Source organism: Stenella coeruleoalba, assembly GCF_951394435.1.
Source record: "Stenella coeruleoalba genome assembly, chromosome: 8".
NCBI classification, from domain to species: domain Eukaryota; kingdom Metazoa; phylum Chordata; class Mammalia; order Artiodactyla; family Delphinidae; genus Stenella; species Stenella coeruleoalba.
The window spans coordinates 44,139,142-44,164,201 of record NC_137154.1 but is presented as its reverse complement, the minus strand read 5'-3'; the positions used below and the strand labels follow the sequence as shown (position 1 = coordinate 44,164,201).

The 25,060-nt window shown below is 46.2% G+C and overlaps 2 protein-coding genes across 5 annotated transcripts in view; one reads left to right on the top strand and one right to left on the bottom strand.

Moving 5' to 3' along the window:
• The window catches only part of GALNT18 (polypeptide N-acetylgalactosaminyltransferase 18), a 547,599-nt gene that overhangs the window by 7,332 nt on the left and 515,207 nt on the right, over positions 1 to 25,060 (bottom strand). For 3 of the 4 annotated variants that reach the window (XM_079929173.1, XM_079929174.1, XM_079929175.1), the window contains exon 13: positions 23,661 to 23,825. The exons of the other annotated variant lie outside the window; for it this stretch is intronic. In XM_079929173.1, coding sequence (XP_079785299.1) covers positions 23,661 to 23,825 — 165 coding nt within the window. The remainder of the gene's footprint in view (positions 1 to 23,660; positions 23,826 to 25,060) is intronic. 4 annotated transcript variants of the gene reach the window in all.
• Positions 12,001 to 13,916, top strand: LOC307190357 (muskelin-like). Its single transcript, XM_079929532.1, has one exon. The coding sequence runs from the start codon at positions 13,229 to 13,231 to the stop codon at positions 13,784 to 13,786; it is 558 nt and encodes a 185-aa protein (XP_079785658.1). The 5' UTR covers positions 12,001 to 13,228; the 3' UTR covers positions 13,787 to 13,916.

The window sequence follows — 25,060 nt, the reverse complement described above, 5'->3', positions numbered from 1 at the left end:
CTGCTAAAGGAACTTCTCTAGACAAGAAACACAAGAGAAGGAAAAGACCTATAATAACGAACCCAAAACAATTTAGAAAATGGGGATAGGAACATACATATCGATAATTACCTTAAATGTAAATGGACTAAATGCTCCCACCAAAAGACACAGATTGGCTAAATGGATACAAAAACAAGACACTTATATATGCTGTCTACAAGAGACCCACTTCAGACGTAGAGACACATACAGACTGAAAGAAAGGGGATGGAAAAAGACATTCCAGGCAAATGGAAACCAAAAGAAAGCTGGAGTAGCAATTCTCATATCAGACAAAATAGACTTTAAAATAAAGACTATTAGAAGAGACAGAGAAGGACACTACATAATGATCAAGGGATCAATCCAAGAAAAAGATATAACAATTGTAAATATTTATGCATCCAACATAGAAGCACCTCAATACATAAGGCAAATACTAACAGCCATAAAAAAGGAAATCGACAGTAACACATTCATAGTAGGGGACTTTAACACCCACTTTCACCAATGGACAGATCATCCAAAATGAAAATAAATAAGGAAACACAAGCTTTAAATGATACATTAAACAAGATGGAGTTAATTGATATTTATAGGACACTCCATCCAAAAACAACAGGATACACATTTTTCTCAAGTGCTCATGGAACATTCTCCAGGATAGATCATATCTTGGGTCACAAATCAAGCCTTGGTAAATATAAGAAAATTGAAATTGTATCAAGTATCTTTTCCGACCACAACGCTATGAGACTAGATATCAATTACAGGAAAAGATCTGTAAAAAATACAAACACATGGAAGCTAAACAATACACTACTTAATAACGAAGTGATCACTGAAGAAATCAAAGAGGAAATCAAAAAATACCTAGAAACAAATGACAATGGAGACACGACGACCCAAACCTATGGGATGCAGCAAAAGCAGTTCTAAGAGGGAAGTTTATAGCAATACAAGCCCACCTTAAGAAGCAGGAAACATCTCGAATAAACAACCTAACCTTGCACCTCAAGCAATTAGAGAAAGAAGAACAAAAAAAAACCCAAAGCTAGCAGAAGGAAAGAAATCATAAAAATCTGATCAGAAATAAATGAAAAAGAAATGAAGGAAACAATAGCAAAGATCAATAAAACTAAAAGCTGGTTCTTTGAGAAGATAAACAAAATAGATAAACCATTAGCCAGACTCATCAAGAAAAAAAGGGAGAAGACTCAAATCAATAGAATTAGAAATGAAAAAGGAGAAGTAACAACTGACACTGCAGAAATACAAAAGATCATGAGAGATTACTACAAGCAACTCTATGCCAATAAAATGGACAATCTGGAAGAAATGGACAAATTCTTAGGAATGCACAACCTGCCAAGACTGAATCAGGAAGAAATAGAAAATATGAACAGACCAATCACAAGCACTGAAATTGAAACTGTGATTAAAAATCTTCCAGCAAACAAAAGCCCAGGACCAGATGGCTTCACAGGTGATTTCTATCAAACATTTAGAGAAGAGCTAACACCTATCCTTCTTAAACTCTTCCAAAATATAGCAGAGGGAGGAACACTCCCAAATTCCTTCTATGAGGCCACCATCACCTTGATACCAAAACCAGACAAGGATGTCACAAAGAAAGAGAACTACAGGCGAATATCACTGATGAACATAGATGCAAAAATCCTCAACAAAATACTAGCAAACAGAATCCAACAGCACATTAAAAGGGTCATACACCATGATCAAGTGGGGTTTATTCCAGGAATGCAAGGATTCTTCAATATACGCAAATCAATCAACGTGATACACCATATTAACAAATTGAAGGAGAAAAACCATATGATCATCTCAATAGATGCAGAAAAAGCTTTTGACAAAATCCAACACCCATTTATGATAAAAATCCTGTAGAAAGTAGGCATAGAGAGAACTTTCCTCAACATAATAAAGGCCATATATGACAAACCCACAGCCAACATCATCCTCAATGGTGAAAAACTGAAAGCATTTCCACTAAGATCAGGAACAAGACAAAGTTGCCCACTCTCACCACTCTTATTCAACATAGTTTTGGAAGTTTTAGCCACAGCAATCAGAGAAGAAAAGGAAATAAAAGGAATCCAAATCGGAAAAGAAGTAAAGCTGTCACTGTTTGCAGATGACATGATCCTATACATAGAGAACCCTAAAGATGCTACCAGAAAACTACTAGAGCTAATCAATGAATTTGGTAAAGTGGCAGGATACAAAATTAATGCACAGAAATCTCTGGCATTCCTATATACTAATGATGAAAAATCTGAAAGTGAAATCAAGAAAACACTCCCATTTACCATTGCAACAAAAAGAATAAAATGTCTAGGAATAAACCTACCTAAGGAGACAAAAGACCTGTATGCAGAAAATTAAAAGACACTGATGAAAGAAATTAAAGATGATACAAATAGATGGAGAGATATACCATGTTCTTGGATTGGAAGAATCAACATTGTGAAAATGACTCTACTACACAAAGCAATCTACAGATTCAATGCAATCCCCATCAAACTACCACTGGCATTTTTCACAGAACTAGAACAAAAAATTTCACAATTTATGGAAACACAAAAGACCCCGAATAGCTGAAGCAATCTTGAGAATGAAAAACAGAGCTGGAGGTATCAGGCTCCCTGACTTCAGACTATACTACAAAGCTACAGTAATCAAGACAATATGGAGGACTTCCGGGAGGATGGCGGAGGAGTGGGACGCGGAGATCACCTTCCTCCCCACAGATGCACCGGAGGTGCATCTACGCGTGGAACAACTCCTGCGGAGCACCTGCTGAGCGCTGGCAGAGGACCTCGGACCTCCCAAAGGGCAGGGAACCCCCCACGTACCTGGTTAGGGCAAAAGAAAACACTAAACAGAGACAGAGGGATAGGGACGGGTCCTGCGCAAGCGGGGGGAGCTGTGAGGGGGGAGAGGTGTCCACGCACTGGGGGCCCCTTCGCGGGCGGAGACTTCGGGTGGCGGAATGGGGGAGCTTGGGAGCCGCGGAGGGGAGCGCGGCGGCAGGGGTGCGGAGGGCAGGGCGGAGAGATTACAGCGCAGAGGATCGGGCCGACCGGCGCTCAGCGGCAGAGGGGCTTGTCTGCTCGCCCGCCGGGGCAGGCGGGGCTGGGAGCTGAGGCTCCGGCTTCTGTCGGAGCACCGGGAGAGGACCGGGGTTGGTGGCATGAACACAGCCTGCGCGGTGTTGGTGCACCGCAGCTGGCCGGAAGGGAGTCCGGGGAAAGGTCTGGACCTGCCAAGTAGGCAGGAGACTTTTTCTTCCCTCTTTGTTTCCTGGTGCACGAGGGGAGGGGATTGGGAACTCTGCTTGGGAGGGCTCCGGAGACGGGCATGAGCCGCGGCTGGGAGTGCGGAGCCCAGAGACAGACATGGGACGCTAGGGCTGCTGCTGCCACCACCAGGAGGCCTGTGTGCAAACACAGGTCGCTATCCACGTCCCCTTGCGGGGAGCCTGTGCAGCCCGCCACTGCCAGGGTCCCGGGATCCAGGGACAGCTCCCCCGGGGGAGCGCACGGCGCATCTCAGGCTAGCAACGTCACGTCGGCCTCTGCCGCCGCAGGCCTGCCCCACGCTCCGTGGCCCTCCCTGCCCCCCGGCCTGAGTGAGCCAGAGCCTCCGAATCAGCGGCTCCTTTGGCCCCGTCCTGTCTGAGCAAAGAACAGACGCCCTCCGGCGACCTGCGCGCACAGGCGGGGCCAAATCCAAAGCTGAGCCCCTGGGAGCTGTGAGAACAAAGAAGAGACAGGGAAATCTCTCCCAGCAGCCTCAGAAGCAGCGGATTAAAGCTCCACAATCAACTTGATGTACCCTGCATCTGTGGAATACCTGAATAGACAACGAATCATCCCAAATTAAGGAGCCCTGTGGATGAAAGGCTCTTGGTGCTGCAGCCAGGAGTCAGTGCTGTGCCTCTGAAGTGGGAGAGCCAACTTCAGGACACTGGTCCACAAGAGGCCTCCCAGCTGCACATAATATCAAACGGCGAAAATCTCCCAGAGATCTCCATCTCAATCCTAGCACCCAGCTTCACTCAATAACCAGCAAGCTACAGTGCTGGACATCCTATGCCAAACAACTAGCAAGACAGGAACACAACCCCACCCATTAGCAGAGAGGCTGCCCAAAATCATAATAAGTCTACAGACACCCCAAAACACACCACCAGACATGGACCTGCCCACCAGAAAGACAAGATCCAGCCTCATCCACCACAACACAGGCACTAGTTCCCTCCACCAGGAAGTCTACACAACCCACTGAACCAACCTTAGCCACTGGGGACAGACACTAAAAACAACAGGAACTACGAACCTTCAGCCTGCAAAAAGGAGACCCCAAACACAGTAAGATAAGCAAAATGAAAAGACAGAAAAACACACAGCAGATGAAGGAGCAAGATAAAAACCCACCAGACCTAACAAATGAAGAGGAAATAGGTAGTCTACCTGAAAAAGAATTCAGAATAATGATAGTAAAGATGATCCAAAATCTTGGAAATAGAATGGACAAAATGCAAGCATCAGTTAACAAGGACCTAGATGAACTAAGGATGAACAAACAATGATGAACAACACAATAAATGAAATGAAAAATACTCTAGATGGGATCAATAGCAGAATAACTGAGGCAGAAGAACGGATAAGTGACCTGGAAGATAAAATAGTGGAAATAACTACTGCAGAGCAGAATAAAGAAAAAAAAATGAAAAGAACAGAGGACAGTCTTAGAGACCTCTGGGACAACATTAAACACATGAACATTCGAATTATAGGGGTTCCAGAAGAAGAAGAAAAAAAGAAAGGGACTGAGAAAATATTTAAAGAGATGTATAGTTGAAAACTTCCCTAATATGGGAAAGGAAATAGTTAATCAAGTCCAGGAAGCACAGAGAGTCCCATACAGGATAAATCCAAGGAGAAATACACCAAGACACATATTAATCAAACTGTCAAAAATTAAATACAAAGAAAACATATTAAAAGCAGCAAGGGAAAAACAACAAATAACACACAAGGGAATCCCCATAAGGTTAACAGCTGATCTTTCAGCAGAAACTCTGCAAGCCAGAAGGGAGTGGCAGGGCATATTGAAAGTGTTGAAGGAGAAAAACCTGCAACCAAGATTACTCTACCCACCTAGGATCTCATTCAAATTTGATGGAGAAATTAAAACCTTTACAGACAAGCAAAAGCTGAGAGAGTTCAGCACCACCAAACCAGCTCTACAACAACTGCTAAAGGAACTTCTCTAGACAAGAAACACAAGAGAAGGAAAAGACCTACAATAACGAACCCAAAACAATTAAGAAAATGGGAATGGGAACACACATATCAATAATTACCTTAAATGTAAATGGACTAAATGCTCCCACCAAAAGACACAGATTGGCTAAATGGATACAAAAACAAGACGCATATATTTGCTGTCTACAAGAGACCCACTTCAGACCTAGAGACACATACAGACTGAAAGTAAGGGGATGGAAAAAGGTATTTCATGCAAATGGAAACCAAAAGAAAGCTGGAGTAGCAATTCTCATATCAGCCAAAATATACTTTAAAACAAAGACTATTAGAAGAGACAGAGAAGGACACTACATAATGATCAAGGGATCGATCCAAGAAGAAGATATAACAATTGTAAATATTTATGCACCCAACATAGGAGCACCTCAATACATAAGGCAAATACTGACAGTCATAAAAGGGGAAATCGACAGTAACACATTCATAGTAGGGGACTTTAACACCCCACTTTCACCAATGGACAGATCATCCAAAATGAAAATAAATAAGGAAACACAAGCTTTAAATGATACATTAAACGAGATGGAGTTAATTGATATTTATAGGACATTCCATCCAAAAACAACAGAATACACATTTTTCTCAAGTGCTCATGGAACATTCTCCAGGATAGATCATATCTTGGGTCACAAATCAAGCCTTGGTAAATTTAAGAAAATTGAAATTGTATCAAGTATCTTTTCCGACCACAACGCTATGAGGCTCGATATCAATTACAGGAAAAGATCTGTAAAAAATACAAACACATGGAAGCTAAACAATACACTATTTAATAACGAAGTGATCACTGAAGAAATCAAAGAGGAAATCAAAAAATACCTAGAAACAAATGACAATGGAGACAAGACGACTCAAAATCTATGGGATGCAGCAAAAGCAGTTCTAAGAGGGAAGTTTATAGCAATACAATCCTACCTTAAGAAACAGGAAACATCTCGAATAAACAACCTAACCTTGCACCTAAAGCAATTAGAGAAAGAAGAACAAAAAAACCCCAAGGTTAGCAGAAGGAAAGAAATCATAAAAATCAGATCAGAAATAAATGAAAAAGAAATGAAGGAAACGATAGCAAAGATCAATAAAACTAAAAGCTGGTTCTTTGAAAGGATAAACAAAATTCATAAACCATTAGCCAGACTCATCAAGAAAAAAAGGGAGAAGACTCAAATCAATAGAATTAGAAATGAAAAAGGAGAAGTAACAACTGACACTGCAGAAATACAAAAGATCATGAGAGATTACTACAAGCAACTCTATGCCAATAAAATGGACAACCTGGAAGAAATGGACAAATTCTTAGAAAGGCACAATCTGCCAAGACTGAATCAGGAAGAAATAGAAAATATGAACAGACCAATCACAACAACTGAAATTGAAACTGTGATTAAAAATCTTCCAACAAGCAAAAGCCCAGGACCAGATGGCTTCACAGGCGAATTCTATCAAACATTTAGAGAAGAGCTATCACCTATCCTTCTCAGACTCTTCCAAAATACAGCAGAGGGAGGAACACTCCCCAACTCATTCTACGAGGCCACCATCACCCTGATACCAAAACCAGACAAGGATGTCACAAAGAAAGAAAACTACTGGCCAATATCACTGATGAACATAGATGCAAAAATCCTCAACAAAATACTAGCAAACAGAATCCAACAGCACATTAAACAGATCATACACCATGATCAAGTGGGGTTTATTCCAGGAATGCAAGGATTCTTCAATATACGCAAATCAATCAACGTGATACACCATATTAACAAATTGAAGGAGAAAAACCATATGATCATCTCAATAGATGCAGAGAAAGCTTTTGAAAAAATTCAACACCCAACTGGAGGAATCAGGCTCCCTGACTTCAGACTATACTACAAAGCTACAGTTATCAAGACAGTATGGTACTGGCACAAAAACAGAAAGATAGATCAATGGAACAGGATAGAAAGCCCAGAGATAAACCCATGGACATATGGACACCTTATCTTTGATAAAGGTGGCAGAAATGTACAGTGGAGAAAGGACAGCCTCTTCAATAAGTGGTGCTGGGAAAACTGGACAGGTACATGTAAAAGTATGAGATTAGATCACTCCCTAACACCATACACAAAAATAAGCTCAAAATGGATTAAAGACCTAAATGTAAGGCCAGAAACTATCAAACTCTTAGAGGAAAACATAGGCAGAACACTCTATGACATAAATCACAGCAAGAGCCTTTCTGACCCACCTCCTAGAGTAATGGAAATAAAAACAAAAATAAACAAATGGGACCTAATGAAACTTCAAAGCTTTTGCACAGCAAAGGAAACCATAAACAAGACCAAAAGACAACCCTCAGAATGGGAGAAAATATTTGCAAATGAAGCAACCGACAAAGGATTAATCTCCAAAATTTACAAGCAGCTCATGCAGCTCAATAACAAGAAAACAAACAACCCAATCCAAAAATGGGCAGAAGACCTAAATAGACATTTCTCCAAAGAAGATATACAGACTGCCAACAAACACATGAAAGAATGCTCAACATCATTAATCATTAGAGAAATGCAAATCAAAACTACGAGATATCATCTCACACCAGTCAGAATGGCCATCATCAAAAAATCTAGAAACAATAAATGCTGGAGAGGGTGTGGAGAAAAGGGAACACCCTTGCACTGCTGGTGGGAATGTGAATTAGTTCAGCCACTATGGAGAACAGTATGGAGGTTCCTTAAAAAACTACAAATAGAACTACCATATGACCCAGCAATCCCACTACTGGGCATATACCCTGAGAAAACCGAAATTCAAAAAGAATCATGTACCAAAATGTTCATTGCAGCTCTATTTACAATAGCCAGGACATGGAAACAACCTAAGTGCCCATCATCGGATGAATGGATAAAGAAGATGTGGCACATATATACAATGGAATATTATTCAGCCATAAAAAGAAACGATATTGAGCTATTTGTAATGAGGTGGATAGACCTAGAGTATGTCATACAGAGTGAAGTAAGTCAGAAAGAAAAAGAAAATACCGTATGCTAACACATATATATGGAATTTAAGGGGAAAAAAAATGTCATGAAGAACCTAGGGGTAAGGCAGGAATAAAGACACAGACTTACTAGAGGATGGACTTGAGGCTATGGGGAGGGGGAAGGGTAAACGGTGACGAAGCGAGAAAGAGGCATGGACATATACACACTACCAAACGTAAGGTAGATAGCTAGTGGGAAGCAGCTGCATAGCACAGGGAGATCAGCTCGGTGCTTTGTGACCGCCTGGAGGGGTGGGATAGGGAGGATGGGAGGGAGGGAGACGCAAGCGGGAAGAGATATGGGAACATATGTATATATATAACTGATTCATTTTGTTGTGAAGCTGAAACTAACATACCATTGTAAAGCAATTATACTCCAATAAAGATGTTAAAATGAAAAAAAAAAAAGACAATATGGTACTGGCACAAAAACAGAAAGATAGATCAATGGAACAGGATAGAAAGCCCAGAGATAAACCCAAGCACATATGGTCACCTTATCTTTGATAAAGGAGGCAGGAATGTACAGTGGAGAAAGGACAGCCTATTCAATAAGTGGTGCTGGGAAAACTGGACAGCTACATGTAAAAGTATGAGATTAGATCACTCCCTAACACCATACACAAAAATAAGCTCAAAATGGATTAAAGACCTAAGTGTAAGGCCAGAAGGTATCAAACTCTTAGAGGAAAACTTAGGCAAGACACTCTATGACATAAATCACAGCAAGGTCCTTTTTGACCCACCTCCTAGAGGAATGGAAATAAAAAGAAAAATAAACAAATGGGACCTAATGAAATGTCAAAGCTTTTTCACAGCAAAGGAAACCATAAAGAAGACCAAAAGACAACCCTCAGAATGGGAGAAAATATTTGCAAATGAAGCAACCGACAAAGGATTAATCTCCGAAATTTATAAGCAGCTCATGCAGCTTAGTAACAAAAAAACAAACAACCCAATCCAAAAATGGGCAGAAGACCTAAATAGACATTTCTCCAAAGAAGATATACAGACTGCCAACAAACACATGAAAGAATGCTCAACATCGCTAATCATTAGAGAAATGCAAATCAAAACTACAATGAAATATCATCTCACACCAGTCAGAATGGCCATCATCAAAAAATCTAGAAACAATAAATGCTGGAGAGGGTGTGGAGAAAAGGGAACCCTCTTACACTGTTGGTGGGAATGTAAATTGATACAGCCACTGTGGAGAACAGTATGGAGGTTCCTTAAAAAACTACAAATAGAACTACCATATGACCCAGCAATCCCACTACTGGGCATATACCCTGAGAAAACCATAATTCAAAAAGAGTCATGTACCAAAATGTTCATTGCAGCTCTATTTCCAATAGCCCAGAGATGGAAACAAACTAAGTGTCCATCATCAGATGAATGGATAAAGAAGATGTGGCACATATACACAATGGAATATTACTCAGCCATAAAAAGAAACGAAATTGAGCTATTTGTAACGAGGTGGATAGACCTAGAGTCTGTCATACAGAGTGAAGTAAGTCAGAAAGAAAAAGACAAATACCGTATGCTAACACATATATATGGAATTTAAGAAAAAAAAATGTCATGAAGAACCTAGGGGTAAAACAGGAATAAAGACACAGACATACTAGAGAATGGACTTGAGGATATGGGGAGGGGGAAGGGTAAGCTGGGAGAAAGCGAGAGAGAGTCATGGACATATATACACTACCAAACGTAAGGTAGATAGCTAGTGGGAAGCAGCCGCGTAGCACAGGGAGATCAGCTCGGCGCTTTGTGTCCACCTAGAGGGGTGGGATAGGGAGGGTGGGAGGGAGGGAGACGCAAGCGGGAAGAGATATGGGAACATATGTATATGTATAACTGATTCACTTTGTTATAAAGCAGAAACTAACACACCATTGTAAAGCAATTATACCCCAATAAAGATGTAAAAAAAATAAATAATAAAACAGAAAAAAAAAATATGGCACTTTCCAGGCCCTATCCTGGCCCAGCTGTGCCCTCAGCACCCTAGAGACAGGAAGCACAGGGACCCTGAGGCAGAAACAGGCTGTGTGGCCTCCGGGAAGGCGCTGGAGGAAACGGAGTGAGGCCAAGAGCAGGGCTGTGAAGGAGACACAACCTCAGTGAGGGCATCTGGGCCTGTAGGGAGGGTGAGAATGAGGTCAAGAAAGCACCCTCCCCAAAGGCTCTGAGAGGAGAATCTTCTAGAATAGAGTAGTAAGACCACCTTGGAGGCCTGGAATACGTCTTGGGACGTATGTGGGATACGGAGAGAGGAGCCATCCCACCTTTTGGTGCTGGAGCCACTGGCCAGTCTCCCTCCCGTCTTCCTTCCTGGACCTCAGCCTCTCTCACTGAGCAAACTCTGGGCTCTCGCCCGCTCTCCGGCCAAATGCCATTCACCAAAATTGCAAAGGAGCCTTCCTGTTCTCGATTCAGTCCCTTCCTGGTGAGCTCAGCGCCTTTGGGAGCAGCCTGGTGGTATTACCATCCTTACCTCTACCTGCGGGCTCTGGCCCTGAGGTAAAAGTAGTTACAGTCAAGGCTTATTTACCATGTCCCCAGCACTGTGTCAGATGCTTCACACACTCAATCTCAAGTGTTCTTCACAATAACCCTGAGCGGTGGAGATGATAATTATCCCCATTTTGTAGAACTGGAGACTGAGGCTCAGAGAGGTGGGGGTCACATGGTCAGTCAGTGGTAGAGCCAGGCTGAGAACCTGGGTCTGCCCCGTTCGCTGTTCCTCACTAGGATGAGTGGCCACACCCTCCCCTCCATTTATCCCACCTCACACCTGCCTCAAGGTAGTAGACTAGACCGAGAGCTGCTGGTGTCCCATTGCCTGGGGTGGAAGGTCATCTGAAGAGCTTCAAGGGCTCTGGGGAGTCAGGTTGGTCTAGTTCTTTTGAGAGCTCTCTGCAAAGACATGATTTATCCATCTATCCATCCATCCAATATTTAATGAGTCCCTACCACATGCCAGGAGCAGTTCCCACCCACTGAGATACATCAGTGACTAAACAGGCGAAGATCTTTGTCTTTGTGGAGACTATATTCCAGGAGGGGGAGCAAATGGTAAATTCTATAGTGTGTTAGAGGTGCTAAGATTGTGCACAAAAATGTAGAGCAGTGCTGTGGACAATGTTTCTGCTTAAAATTCATATGTTGAAGCCCTGATCACCAGTGTGATGAGAGGTGGGGCCTTTGGGAGGTAATTAGGTCATGGGGTGGAGCCCTCATGATGGAATTAGTACCCTTACAAGAAGAGTCACAGGAGGGATGACCTCTTTCCCTCTGCCTCGTGAGGACACAGTGAGAAGGTGTGAGACGCCAGATCTGCTGGCACCATGATCTTGTACTTTCCAGTCTCCAGAACTGTGGGAGATAAATGTCTGTTGTTCAAGCTTCCCAGTCTCTGGTCCTTTCTTGTTATAGCAGCATGGATGGACTAAGACCGGGAGGTTGTGAGGGTACCGGAGTGGTGCTGAGAGCAGGAGGCTGTTGCGGTGATCCCCCCTGAGAAGATGAGAGCTGGGCAAGGACATGAACGAGGAGGAGCCCAGGTGTATCTCGGGGAGTCCTGTGCCCCAGAGTGCAGTTCCTGCACCAGCAGAGGCCTGGTGTGCACAGGGAACAGCACGGGGCGGGGGTGGGAGATGAGGCCCAAGAGGGGAGGGAGGGGCATCTTGTGCGAACGGACTTCGGCTGTTCACCTGGTGACAGAACGGGCCGCTGCAGGGTCGGACTGACATGCTAACCGGGTCCCCCTGGCTGCTGTGTGCAACGCAGAGCCTGGGAGGAAGGAAGGAAGCAGGGCCACCTGTCAGCAGGCTCTGGTCCTCACACAAGTGGGCGGGGGCTGGATGCAGGGCCCCTGGCTGGCCCCGCCCTCGGTGGAGGGCACAGTGGCTTGGTTTATTAGTCCAGTCGTCTAAATGATTCGTGTAATACTTAAAACTATAGGATCTGGAAACACAATACTTTTAATTAAAGAATTTAAATAAGGGCAATTAAACCTGGCAGGAGGGATACCACAGCACACAGAGAGCTTAACTGGAATGGAAACCAAGTTAAGTATGGAAACAGCATCAAAAAAAAAAAAAAGAAAATGTGCGGCGGTCGCTACGGTGCTGACAAGATGGCGGCTGGCGGGGCCCGAGTGCCGGCTTCTGCCCTGCGCGCTACACAAGTGGGGCTCCTTCTCCTCCACCTACCTTCCTGAAACTTTCACGGGAATACTTATGTGAAGGCATTGTTCAGAAGGAAGGTACTTGGGGGTAATGAACATTTTAGTGGATAAGCCAAATGACCAGCCTTCACGGTGGTCTACAGAGAGCAGCTACCCTCCCCAGTACTTGATTCTGAAGCTTGAAAGGCCTGCTATAGTCCAGAATATCACATTTGGAAAATACGAGAAAACGCATGTCTGCAGTTTGAAGAAATTTAAAGTCTTTGGTGGAATGAATGAAGAAAACATGACAAAGCTATTGTCCAGTGGCTTAAAGAATGATTATAACAAAGAAACATTTACCTTGAAGCATAAAATTGATGAACAGATGTTTCCTTGTCGATTCATTAAATAGTTCCACTCTTATCATGGGGCCCCAGCTTTAACCTTAGCATCTGGTATGCTGAACTTAGTGGCATTGATGATCCCCATGTAGTACAACCCTGTCTCAACTGCTATAGTAAGTAGTACCGTGAACAGGAAGCTATTCGCCTTTGCCTAAAACACTTCAGACAACATAACTATACAGAGGCCTTTGAATCACTGCAAAAGAAAACCAAGATTGCCCTGGAACATCCCATGTTAACAGATCTGCACGATAAATTGGTACTGAAGGGTGATTTTGATGCTTGTGAAGAATTGATTGAAAAAGCTGTAAATGATGGCTTGTTCAATCAGTATATCAGTCAACAGGAATATAAGCCACGATGGAGTCAAATCATTCCCAAAAGTACCAAAGGTGATGGAGAAGATAACCGACCAGGAATGAGAGGAGGCCATCAGATGGTTATTGATGTTCAAACAGAGACTGTTTATTTGTTTGGTGGCTGGGATGGAACACAAGATCTTGCCGACTTCTGGGCATACAGTGTGAAAGAGAACCAATGGACATGTATCTCTAGAGACACTGAGAAAGAGAATGGTCCTAGTGCTAGATCGTGTCATAAAATGTGCATTGACATTCAACGAAGGCAAGTCTACACGCCAGGGCGTTATTCGGATTCCTCTGTGAAGAACAGCAAATCTCTGAAAAGTGATTTCTATCGTTACGACATTGACACAAACACATGGATGTTACTCAGGGAGGATACTGCTGATGGAGGACCGAAACTGGTGTTTGATCATCAGTTCCAATGACAGGATTCACACAGAGAGCAACCCTTGATCCAGAACTGGATGAAATACATGTCTTATCTGGACTCAGCAAAGACAAGCAAAAGAGGGAAGAGAATGTCAGAAATTCATTCTGGATTTATGACATTGTAAGGAATAGTTGGTCTTGCGTCTCTAAGAATGATCAAGCTGCAAAGGATACTCCAAGTAAAAGTCTTCAGGAGGAAGAACCATGTCCAAGATCTGCCCATCAGCTTGTATACGATGAGCTACACAAGGTTCATTATTTATTTGGTGGGAATCCAGGAAAATCTTGGTCCCCAAAGATGAGATTAGATGACTTCTTGTCACTGAAATTGTGTAGGCCTTCAAAAGATTACTTACTGAGCATTGCAAGTACCTCATAAGAAAACACGGGTTTGAAGAGAAGGCCCAAATGGATCCCCTTAGTGCTCTGAAATATCTACAAAATGATCTTTATATAAATGTGGATCATTCAGACCCAGAAGAGACAAAAGAGTTTCAGCTCCTAGCTTCAGCTCTGTTTAAATCTGGTTCAGATTTCACAGCTCTAGGCTTTTCCAATGTGGATCACACCTGTGCTCAAAGAACTCAGCTGTTTGACACCTTAGTAAATTTCTTTCCTGACAGCATGACTCCTCCTAAAGGCAACCTGGTGGACCTCATCACACTGTGACTGACGAGTACCTGGACAGAAATGGAGCACAGGAGTCTGCTTTCAGTATTCTGGATTTCAACTCTATTGACTGACCATTAGGCTGCAGTGACTGAGGACTGCACCAGAATTTTGAAGGGATCTTTGCTGTCACAAATTTTAACCCTCTTCCTTCACACCTGACCTCAACCCCATAGTCCTGATCCCATTCTGAAATTAGGCTAATAAAGTGAAATCGGTATACTTTCCATTAAAAAAAAAATGGAAAGCTGAATGTATGAAATTAAGAAGGCTAATAATAATTCCGAGAGCTCGGTTCCCAGCCCCCAGCCTAGGTCCTTCTCCTTCCGAGCCTCTCTGGAGACTAGAAACGGCATCAGAGGTGGGATGAGCGGAAGCAGCGAACACGGGACTCTGCTCCCAGCCTTGTCTCTGGCGGCTCCCCCCGGCCGTGACCCTGGTAAGGGGCTGAGCCACCATGGGCTTCAGTCTTCTCATTTGCAAAAGGCACCGGAGCACTGTGGGGCACTCAGACACAGAGCGCTGACTATATGCCTGGCGGGCATGTGGAGCCGTGGTCCATGAGCGCCTTGGGCTGAGGCACCCCAGGTTACACAGCCATGCACCTCCTCTCTTCCTGTTTCCCCAAGGCGTGTCTGTAGCAGCTAGAGGTGGGACCTCAAGCACCAGACCAACCTTCCCGGTTCCTCCTGGGGATGTGGGTTGGGTAAATGGATTAGACAGTCCCTGGAGGACTTGTGATACCACAGATCACTGGGGCCCACCTTCTGACCCTACGGGTCTGCGATGGGGCCCAAGATGTGCCTTTTTAAGCTCCCGAGTGTCTCAGCTGCTGGTGGTACTGGTCCAGGGATCACAGTCGGGGGACCACAAGCAAACCGTCACCCTCTCTGGGGAAAGGATGAGGCCTGGCTTGTCACTCGCACTCACCACCTTGAGGTAGAGGATATGAAGCAGCTGGGCTGAGCTCACGTTTGCAGTCACTGTGTTTATGAGGAGGCTGTGTGTGGACTGAATAAGACTCTGCTTATTTCAGAGCTCCCGTTCCACTCTCCGTTCTAATTAATTTTCTACGGGCAAGTAGCCCAGTGGGTCTGTGGCTTTAAGCACAGTGGGCTCGGGAGTTCCCAGGTTAAGTAGTTAATGATTAGTAATCAGATAATTCAAAGCATGGGTGGAATGTTAGTGCTAGTTAAAGAAACCCCGAGATTAAGTCTTTTTGTAGAGGAAAGTGGTCTTTCTGTATTATGAATATTCAACACTCTGTCTATTCAAAAAGTGCTTTGGTGTTTGTCTTTCTTAAAGGAGACGCACCTGTGCCAGAGTGAGAGTCTGCCTGGGATTTGCTGTGACGGCCGTTGGACTGAAAATGGGGTAATGGCAACGTCAAGTGCAAAAGGAAAGGTGAAGGGGGGTATGGAGACAGCAGGATGGCTGGAGGGAGTTTGCTGAGGAAGCAGGAATCCAGCCAGTTCACACACACCTACAAGGTTTGGCAGGGAGACCGCAGCCCCAAATTCCCACTGCAGCAATCCATGGGCTTTGTAGAGGCAAGACAAAGGCTCCACAGCATGGTGGTTTAAAGTGTGGGCCCTAGAGGCAGAAGCCTGATTTGACCTTGGACAAATTACATAATCTCTCTGTGCCTCAGTTTCCTCAACTGTAGAATGGGGATGGTAAAGTACCTGACAGCAAGGTCATGAGGATTAAGTAATATTTAGACAGCAGTTACAGTAGTATGTGGCGCACAGTAAGCACTATATAAAAGTTTGATAAATAAATTTAAAAATCTCACCCAGGCTCTGCTGGTGGCGCAGTGGTTGAGAGTCCGCCTGCCGATGCAGGGGACACGGTTTCGTGCCCCGGTCCGGGAAGATCCCACATGCCGCGGAGCGGCTGGGCCCGTGAGCCATGGCCGCTGAGCCTGCGCATCCGGAGCCTGTGCTCCGCAACGGGATTGGCCACAACAGTGAGAGGCCCGCGTACCGCAAAAAAAAAAAAAAAAAAATCTCACCCAGGTGTGAGTAGTGAGGCACTGAGCTGTCACACCTGGTCCTGGCTCCTGGTCTAAAGTGCTGACTGCCGTAAACTAAAAATAACTAAGAAAATATTCAGGGCCTAAACAAGGCTTTGTCGGTCCTTGAAAACTGGATGATCCCACACTTGCCCCTTCATGTGACATGGAAATGAAAAGCTGCTTTATTCCAGAGCCATAAGGAAACACCCGATTACAGCCTTTTCTTCTCAGCACAAAAGGTTCTCGAAGTTGGACTTCCTGCCAGAGCCTGGGGGGTGGAGCAGGAGAAAGTCAAGGACTCCTCCTCCTTGCGTGCTGGGAAATTCTTTGGCAGAATCAGTGGTGCTCCCTGGGAAATGCTCTCTGCAAATAAGTTCTTCTTTGAGTGGGTTACTCATCTTGCATCAAATTATCAAATTAGGTCCCACAAGTAAGAGCCAGTGGTCCCTGGCCAGGCTCAGCTCTGCCCTCAGCTCTCTTCCAGGCAGTCTCCTCATGCTCTTGAAAATCTCTTGTCTCCTGGCCTTAATGGTCACCTCTGCTGTTATCCTTGATGTTCTCCATTTGGAAAATGCATTAACGCTGAACTGAGAATGAGGCAAGCATGGGGGTGGGATGGCAGGACCGCCCACCAGCGGGAACGCTGCCCTGGGTGCCCTTGGACTCCCGAATGGGCCTTGCCAGCGTTTCCACCAAAGAACCCCGTGGCCAACGGGAGTGAGAGCACATGCCAGAGTCTGAGGCAGCGTGAAATACGGCCAGAACACCTCAACATTTCATCAAAGCCCCCTGTTTTAACAAATATTCATAGAAATTGCTACTCCCCTTCATACAGTATGCATAATTGTTTTAGTAAAAATCATTTCCACCTTCCTCCCCCAAATCTGAAGCTATAGGAAGAGTAAACTGGAGTACCCCTCTCCACGCACGTCTGTGTATTGTGGCAGGGATGCACTACCACCTAAAAGTGTTCTTATAGGGATTTTCTAACTAAGCGAGGCCCTTTGACTATTACGTTCAAATGTCCTTGAAATACTCTAGTACAATTAGTTTTTTATCAGCATGCGTGCATGCAAGGAAGAGTTATCAAGGGTAGGGTTTGTTCATCTTTGGGTCTCCCACAAACTTAGCTTGAGACCTGGCACACAGGGTATTTGTGTTAATATTTGTGAATTTTTAGAAAGGACTCCTTAATTTAATTGACAGCACCCGGTGTGCCTCTTCTGTTTCAGGCTTTCTGTTAGGTGCTGGAGACACTGAACGTGTAAGACAGCCCTGCCCTCCCATCTGTTGGTTGATGGGAGAAAGAGTCATGGAGAAAATAACAGATAAACAATTCCATGAAGTGGGATAACGATGACCCTTATACCAGGAGTGCAGCTCATTTTCAAGTTCATGGTGCTTTTTAGTAAGGCAGGCCCCGTCTGGGCTTCTAGGTGGAATAAGCCCTTTTCAGGGCATGCTAACTTCAGGAGCTTAGAATTACAGAATTTCAGGGCTGGTAAGCCCTTAAAACCATCCGGTCTAACTCCACTTAGAGCTGTAGCATGTTTGATGGCCTGCTGAGTGGTCGTCTGAGCCCACCTCTTCCTTGAATGGCCAATCTCATGCCCGGGCATCTCTGACTATGAGAAAGCTGCTCTGTAAATTGTCCTTGAATCTCCCTCCAGCTGGTCCTCCCTCAGAGCTACATAGGACAATCCTGCTCTCTTTTGCCTAGAGAAGCCTTTCAGATATTTGAGGGCAGAGATCAGGCACTCCTGAGCTCTTTCTGGCTTCAACCATGCACACAAATAGATGGACTTTAAGGAAGTTGGACCTTAAAGAACACACATCGTAACAGCCTTCCTAGGGCGTGAGTCCCTTCAATAACATCTTGAAGAGAGGCCTCGGCATTTGCTTAACCATTCAAAGTAATGGTGATAGGGGGATGGTGGGGAGGGTGGGCATCTCATTACCCCTGAGAGGTAGTCTGTTGCTTCACATGACAGATGTCCTGCCACAAAGTTCTCCTGTGTAGTGACCTGATATCTGCTGCTTCCCTCTCCTTCTACTGGTCCAGGGGTCACTGACTAGATGCCTCTTTCACTAACACTGCATCACCTAATCCCAGAATCCCCCAGATCTCAGTAGGTGGGGTACTCTGGGAAGATTAAAGTTTTATACTTAACACATATGAATTTATAATCCCAGTACACAGTCAGTTTAGGAAATTCTCTAATCCGGGAGGAGTCACAACTACCACTTCTAATGTTAATGAAGTCTCATCATGTGTTGATGTGGGAGATGTTGGCTGTTTAGAGACGGGCATCCACTGACTTCTTCAAACCCAGAGCCTGGGGTGGCCCTGGATTCATAATCTCCCCTCACAACCACCTCCATTTAATCCATCACTACTTCCAATAGACCGCTGAACTGTCTCTCCAAGTCCTCCCCAACAGCTGCCTGGCCCCACGTCTCCATGGCAACCAAGTCTACCCCTTTTCTCACAGGGAAGATGGTACAGCCCACTACTTTCTTCTCTGTCTTCCAATACACCTTGCAGTCTGCTGCTAGAGGGATTCAGACCCCATCACGGTAATCCACAGTTTAAGAACCTCCCCTAGTCCCTCCCTTTGCTTTTAAGGTGAAGTCCGAACTTCTCAGCATGATTTTCGGTGACCATTATCTGCCCCAAACTGACGCTTACGTCTGATCTCTCTCACGTTCCATTGAAAATTCTAAATTCCATCCACACCAACACTGAATACGCTCTGCTTCTTCTTGCCTTTGCCCATGCTGAGCCTCTAACATGGGATGTTCTCCCTTTCTATGCCTGGGAACTATCCTACGATTTTCAAGATCCAGATCAAACATGCCTTGAACGTGAAGCCATCCCTGAGTTGTGCAGACAGAGCCCATCACCCTGGGCTACTGGAATACCGTACCCGCCTCATTTCAGCTCTCATCATCCAGTTTTGCTATGTGTTTATACACCCATGAACTCCTCCAGGGGCAGAGGCCGTGTCTGATTCATATCTGCATCCCTCCTGCCCAACCACCATGCTCAATAAATGCTTGATGAATGACGGAAGGAAAGAATGTTCATCATTGGAAAACTGCTCATCAGAGCCCTGTACATCAGCGTTGCTGAGAGATGTTTTCATCAAATGTGGTTTCTCAGTGTCAGTATCTGACGCTGTCCTGATTCATCCTGAAGCAGGGAAAATTCAGAAGAGCTTCCAGGGGTTAGAAGAAAGGCATTTTATTTGTTAAACAGAAAATCAGGCTATGAGATGGAACACCAAGATATGCAAATGTCTATCTTCTTTGTAGGAGAACCTGGGAGAATCACACTAGATTATTTTGAAATTAATTCAGCCTGAATGGAGTTTAAATGTAGCCCTCAGGAGAGTAAATAATGCAAAATGTGAAAGTGAAAAGGAGATTTGAAATGCACCAGTAAAATCTTTCAGCCCAACTTCTCCACCAGAACATTTTAGTTGGTAGGATCCCCCTGTAATTTGCAAAGATTAAACCTGTTGCAAGAAAATTAGCCCAAGCAATGACTTTAATCATTTAAGAGGCTCCCAGCTTCCTCTGGCCTCATCAACAGTAGCTCCTCACCAGTGAGGGCTTGGGGACAGATTCCAGGATGCTTGATAAACACTGATCATTTTGCATTAAACAAAAATTTCACATACATTAATTTTTAAATATCAAGTGGGAGCAGCTGCTCTGGGCTTGCAAATTAGGGATTTAAAAATATTATTTCCAAACAGTTCCCCTTGGTAGAAGGATCAGAGAGGTGACTGCCAGAGTGCCCTGGGAGTTTTAATTAGATGTACGTATAAGTAGCTGAAAACTGCCCAGACCTCAGGGCTGCACATGCCAATGTGGCCTGCTTGGTTGGTCACTGTGTCCCTTCAAGCAGGAATCTGTCCGGCTGCCTGTTCAAGGCCATGCACTGAGATGAGTGAAGGAAGGAGCTGGATTTTGGAGGAATGTTCCTTTCTCTGCCCCAGTTGGGAACGGGCAGATGAGATGAGAGCCGGTTGGGGGCACCAAGGCCTCTGGATCTGGGCATGTGTGGGAAGGCCATCTGTCTACGAGGGCTGGAAAGGAGTCGGATGTGCCTGTATGCGGGGCTGGGATGTCAAAGCAGCCTGGGTTTGGATTCAAACTGCATGAAGCTGGGCACGGAGAGGCTGAGACCCCACAGACAGACCGAGCTCTCTTCCCCTGGTGAGGGGCAACCTCGGACCCTGCCCTGAGAGGAGATCTTGGAGTCCAGAAGACCCCAGGGTCATGGAGGAGAAGGAGGAGGGAACAGCTCAACTTTCAAACTGCATCTGAGCCTCCCCGTAACTCTTCTACCTGCCCCTCCCCGCTTCTAGAATCTCTCTTCCCCATTCAGCTCCACAATCCCGGCCACTGGGGGCTGCCAAAACCCAGACCTAAACGCCCCAGTCCCCCGCACACAGCCTCACCTCCCACAGGACCAGGTCCAGGTCCAGCTGCCCCTGCAGGCGCATCTCTGGCTGCGCCCCATGGGGTCCATGAGGATCCAGCCACACCCGACCCTCCGCAGCTCCCCGCACGTGGCCTGGGTTTCATGTCCGCAGCTCGCACCCGTGCCGTTGCCTCTCCCTGGAATGCCCCTCACTACTTCTATATGGAGCAAACTCCTATGCCTTCTTCGAGGGCCAAGCTATGTACTCTCTGTTCTGGAAAGCCACCAGCCCTGCCCCAACCTGCCACCCCCGTCTTCCTGCACGGTGTCAGTCGGCTCCCAGGAGGAAGCTGAACTCAGGGCAGCAGGAGGTAGGGCTGACGGCAGCAGAGAGCAGCCTGACGTGAGCCCCTCCAGATGGTACGGTCCCCGTCTCACCCAGCCAAGTCAGCCCACTCACCTCCGCGGGCCGAGGTACCCATTCCTCTCTCTGCTGCCTCCAGCCTGTGAGCCTGTTTTGCATCTAATCCGAGCCAGGAGGCAGCAGCCACTTTACCACCCAGCCCATGGCCAGCCTTCCTCCCTGACCACACACCTCCAGGGCTCCCTCTGCCTCGTAATTTAAAGGAGGACAGAGGGGAAATGTAGCCCTGTCCTGTGTCACTCTGGGCCAGAAGCCTGGCTGGGGAAAGTGACAAAGGCTTCTGCTGGGCACGGTCAGAACAGGTCACACCTGGGGCATCTGGGCTCCACCAGGAGAGAGGGAGGTGGTAGGAAGAAGTTCTCTATATTCTAAGCCTCGGCCCTGCCCCTGACCTTCTTCCAGGGGCCACTTCCAACATCCTCCCACGATTAGAAGTAAAACAGAGAATCTGAAGTAGTTCAGGAATAATAATAACAAGCAGTGGGTATGTTATTTAACATCTTCCTGCCGCAGTTTCCTCATCTATGAACTCGGGCTAATGGTCCGCATCTAATCACACACAGGTGCTGTGAGGATTAAATGAGCTGGTGTACGCCAGGCGCCTAGGAAGGGCAGCACACGTTAAGCACTGTATGAACCTTAGCTAATTCTTCTTACGGGACAGACCTTTACAGTTTACAACACGTGTCAAAGGTCACATGGACAGAAAGGGGCAGGGCAGGAGTCCCCGGGCACCACTCTCTTTCATTGAACCCCACGCAGTCCGCAGGCCCAGCCTGGGCTCAGAGCTGCCACGTGCACCCTCTACCCACCCTCAGATGTGCTGTCATTGGCTCCCTGTGCTGCTTCCCAGCATCTGGTTTCCTGGGGTCCCACAGTCCTAGTCTGGGCTCTCGCTCCTGCTTTCCAACGAGCCCCTAAATCTATGACGTGTGTTGAACTTGCTGCTCGGGGTTGACCCTCACCATCCATTTAGGACCCAACCGAGGGTCTCTCTCAGCCCTCAGGTTCCGCACCTCCAGACCACAGGTCAAAGGCGCCCCGTGCCCATAGAGCTTGACGTAGCTGGGACCTCCACTACAGGGGCGAGTAACTGGACATGAGGATTGGAATCAAGGTCAGGCCAACCGCACACCTCCATCCTGTGCCTGTCAGCCTCCTCTCAGGGCGGAAGCAGCTTGCTGGGAGGCTTGAGTCGGGGTCCCTGCCTCTTCGTCCCATGAATATAGACATTCTGCTCCCGACTTCCCCAGAAGCATCCACCATGTGCAGCCCCCAGCAGTCCTGATGCCCTAAAACCCCACGAGCTCCATCACTTCCTGTTCTGAGTGCTTTCCCTGCACTACCCGGGAGGTGGGCGTCCCTATCTGTGGGCAGAAACTGATCCTTATTTAGCAGATTCCTCAGGGGCTAGAGGCCTCTGGGCCAAGGCACTGGTTTTCTTCAAAGCTGGGTCACTGCGGGCCATCTCCAGCTGGCGTCTTGATCCGGGGCATCACTATTATTTTTTTTTAATTTATTTATTTTTTTTGCGGTACGCGGGCCTCTCACTGTTGTGGCCTATCCAGTTGCGGAGCACAGGCTCCGGACGCGCAGGCTCAGCGGCCATGGCTCACGGGCCCAGCCGCTCCGCGGCATGTGGGATCCTCCCGGACCGGGGCACGAACCCGCGTCCCCTGCATCGGCAGGCGGACTCTCAACACTGCGCCACCAGGGAAGCCCCCGGGGCATCACTTTATAACTAGGCCAATGCAGAGCAGGAAGATAAATATCGTCCTCAGAATTGATGGAAACTTAATAAAGGAATGTTTCATGGTCACCAGTGTGTGGACTGCCCTTCACAAAATGGCTCCCAGACACTGCCCTTCGAGAAAACCTCATTCCCTACAGAATGAGAAGGAAGGCAGAGCGGCTCACAGACCAGAGACGACCCAGCACTGTCTATACCTGAGAGACTGGGGCTGTGCTTGTGAGAAGGCGCTTGTCAGAAGAAATGTGAGCTTTAAAGTCAGAGATCTGAGTTTAAAATCCCAGCCCTGCCCCTCACTGTGTGACTTCAGGCAGGGGACTCCCACCTCTGAGGCTGTTTCCTTATATCTAAAAGTTAAATAAAATGCCACTAAAACAACAACAACAATAATAATAACCTCCCTCAGAGCCAGTATCAATGAGTCAATGAGCTAATGTATACCAAACACCTGGCACGTAGTAGGTGCTCACTAAACCCCGAGAACTGGTACCTCTCCTCCTCCATCCCTCCTATTCCTCCCTGCCCCGGCCCCTTCCCCTGTTTCTCTACCCTGCTGCTTCTCCGGGTGGGGCTGCTACCTGAGAGAACTGCCAGTGGAGCTTCATCCTCTTGGCTTTGGCATAGCTGCATTCGATGAGCCGCGGCCGGCTGTTGACGTCCACCAGGCACCGGTTGTCGTCGTCGTCCACCGTGGGGCTCAGGATGCCCACGTGGATCTGCTGACTGCTCGTGTAGTACACGTTCTGGGGGCAGGGGGAGAACGAGGTCAAACGCTAACGACCAGAGAGATGGGGCGGGTTTGTAGGACATCTCCCCAGGCAGCTGGCAAAGAGACCACAATTCAGTGGCTTTCAAATGATTTTCCATCGCAACGGACAAGAAGAGACCCTTTTACATTATGATTCGATACAGTGTCTGGTCCGCACGTACAACTGAAACAAAATGTTCAAGAAATCAAACTTAGCCTTACTATATGCAGCGTACTCAATTTTCTGTTCTATTCTTTCATTGAAAAACATTGGCCATAACCTTTTAACTTGATTTCACCGCCCACAGTTTAAAAAAACACTGCCTGAATCCATTATTTGCAGGCTTGCCGACTTCCCCCCTCCTTAAGTATTTTGTATAAGATGCTGTGCTTGGCTGGTAGCTAAAGAGCAAAGGACACGGGCCGCACCTTAGGGAGCTCAGAGTCTTGCGTCATGGTGGATATGTAATTTCCATCTGTCTATACCCGAGAGACTGGGGTCACAAACTTCTTCTTAAAGGGCCAGGTGGCAAATATTTGGGGTTTTGCAGTGTGTTCGATGATTCACTAGGACTCAGGAGACTCAGCGTTTGGTTGCACCATAGCTGTGATTTATTACAGGAAAGGGTACAAATCAAATCAGCAAAGGGAAAAGGCACGTGGGGCAAAGTCTGGAGGAAACCAGGCACAGGCTTCCAAGGGTCCTCTCGCAGCAGTCGCAGAGAATGGCCCTTCACAAGCAGGAAGGTGTTGAGCTAATGCCTGTGAGGGGTTATCTCCCAGGGAAGCCCTTAGAGGCTCAGCACCCAGGCTTTTATATACTGAAACCCCAGACTTCCAGAAGGAAGGCAGGTGTCCAGCATAAACCATATTATTTGTATAATCAGTGTGGGCACAGTGAGCCACTCTTACCATCTGTGGGAATGGTGGGAACCTTCCTGCAATCCAAGTTCCAAGACGCCAGCCAGGGGCCAACCACGCCTTTCAAAGGAGAGAAGTCAGGCTGCTGTTTTAACCTTTTTTTTTTTTTTTTTGCACCAAGGGCCAGACAGTCTGGACAATTAACTCTGCAGTTGTAGTGCAAACACCGCCATAGACAATACAAATGAATGACTTTGGTTACAAAGATCAGGGCCGGCTCTGGTCTAGAGGAAAGTCATGTGACCCTCGGCCTTCAAAGTTTTCAGTCACTTCCCCCAACCTCAGGCAGTGGTTCCCAACAAGGGCTCT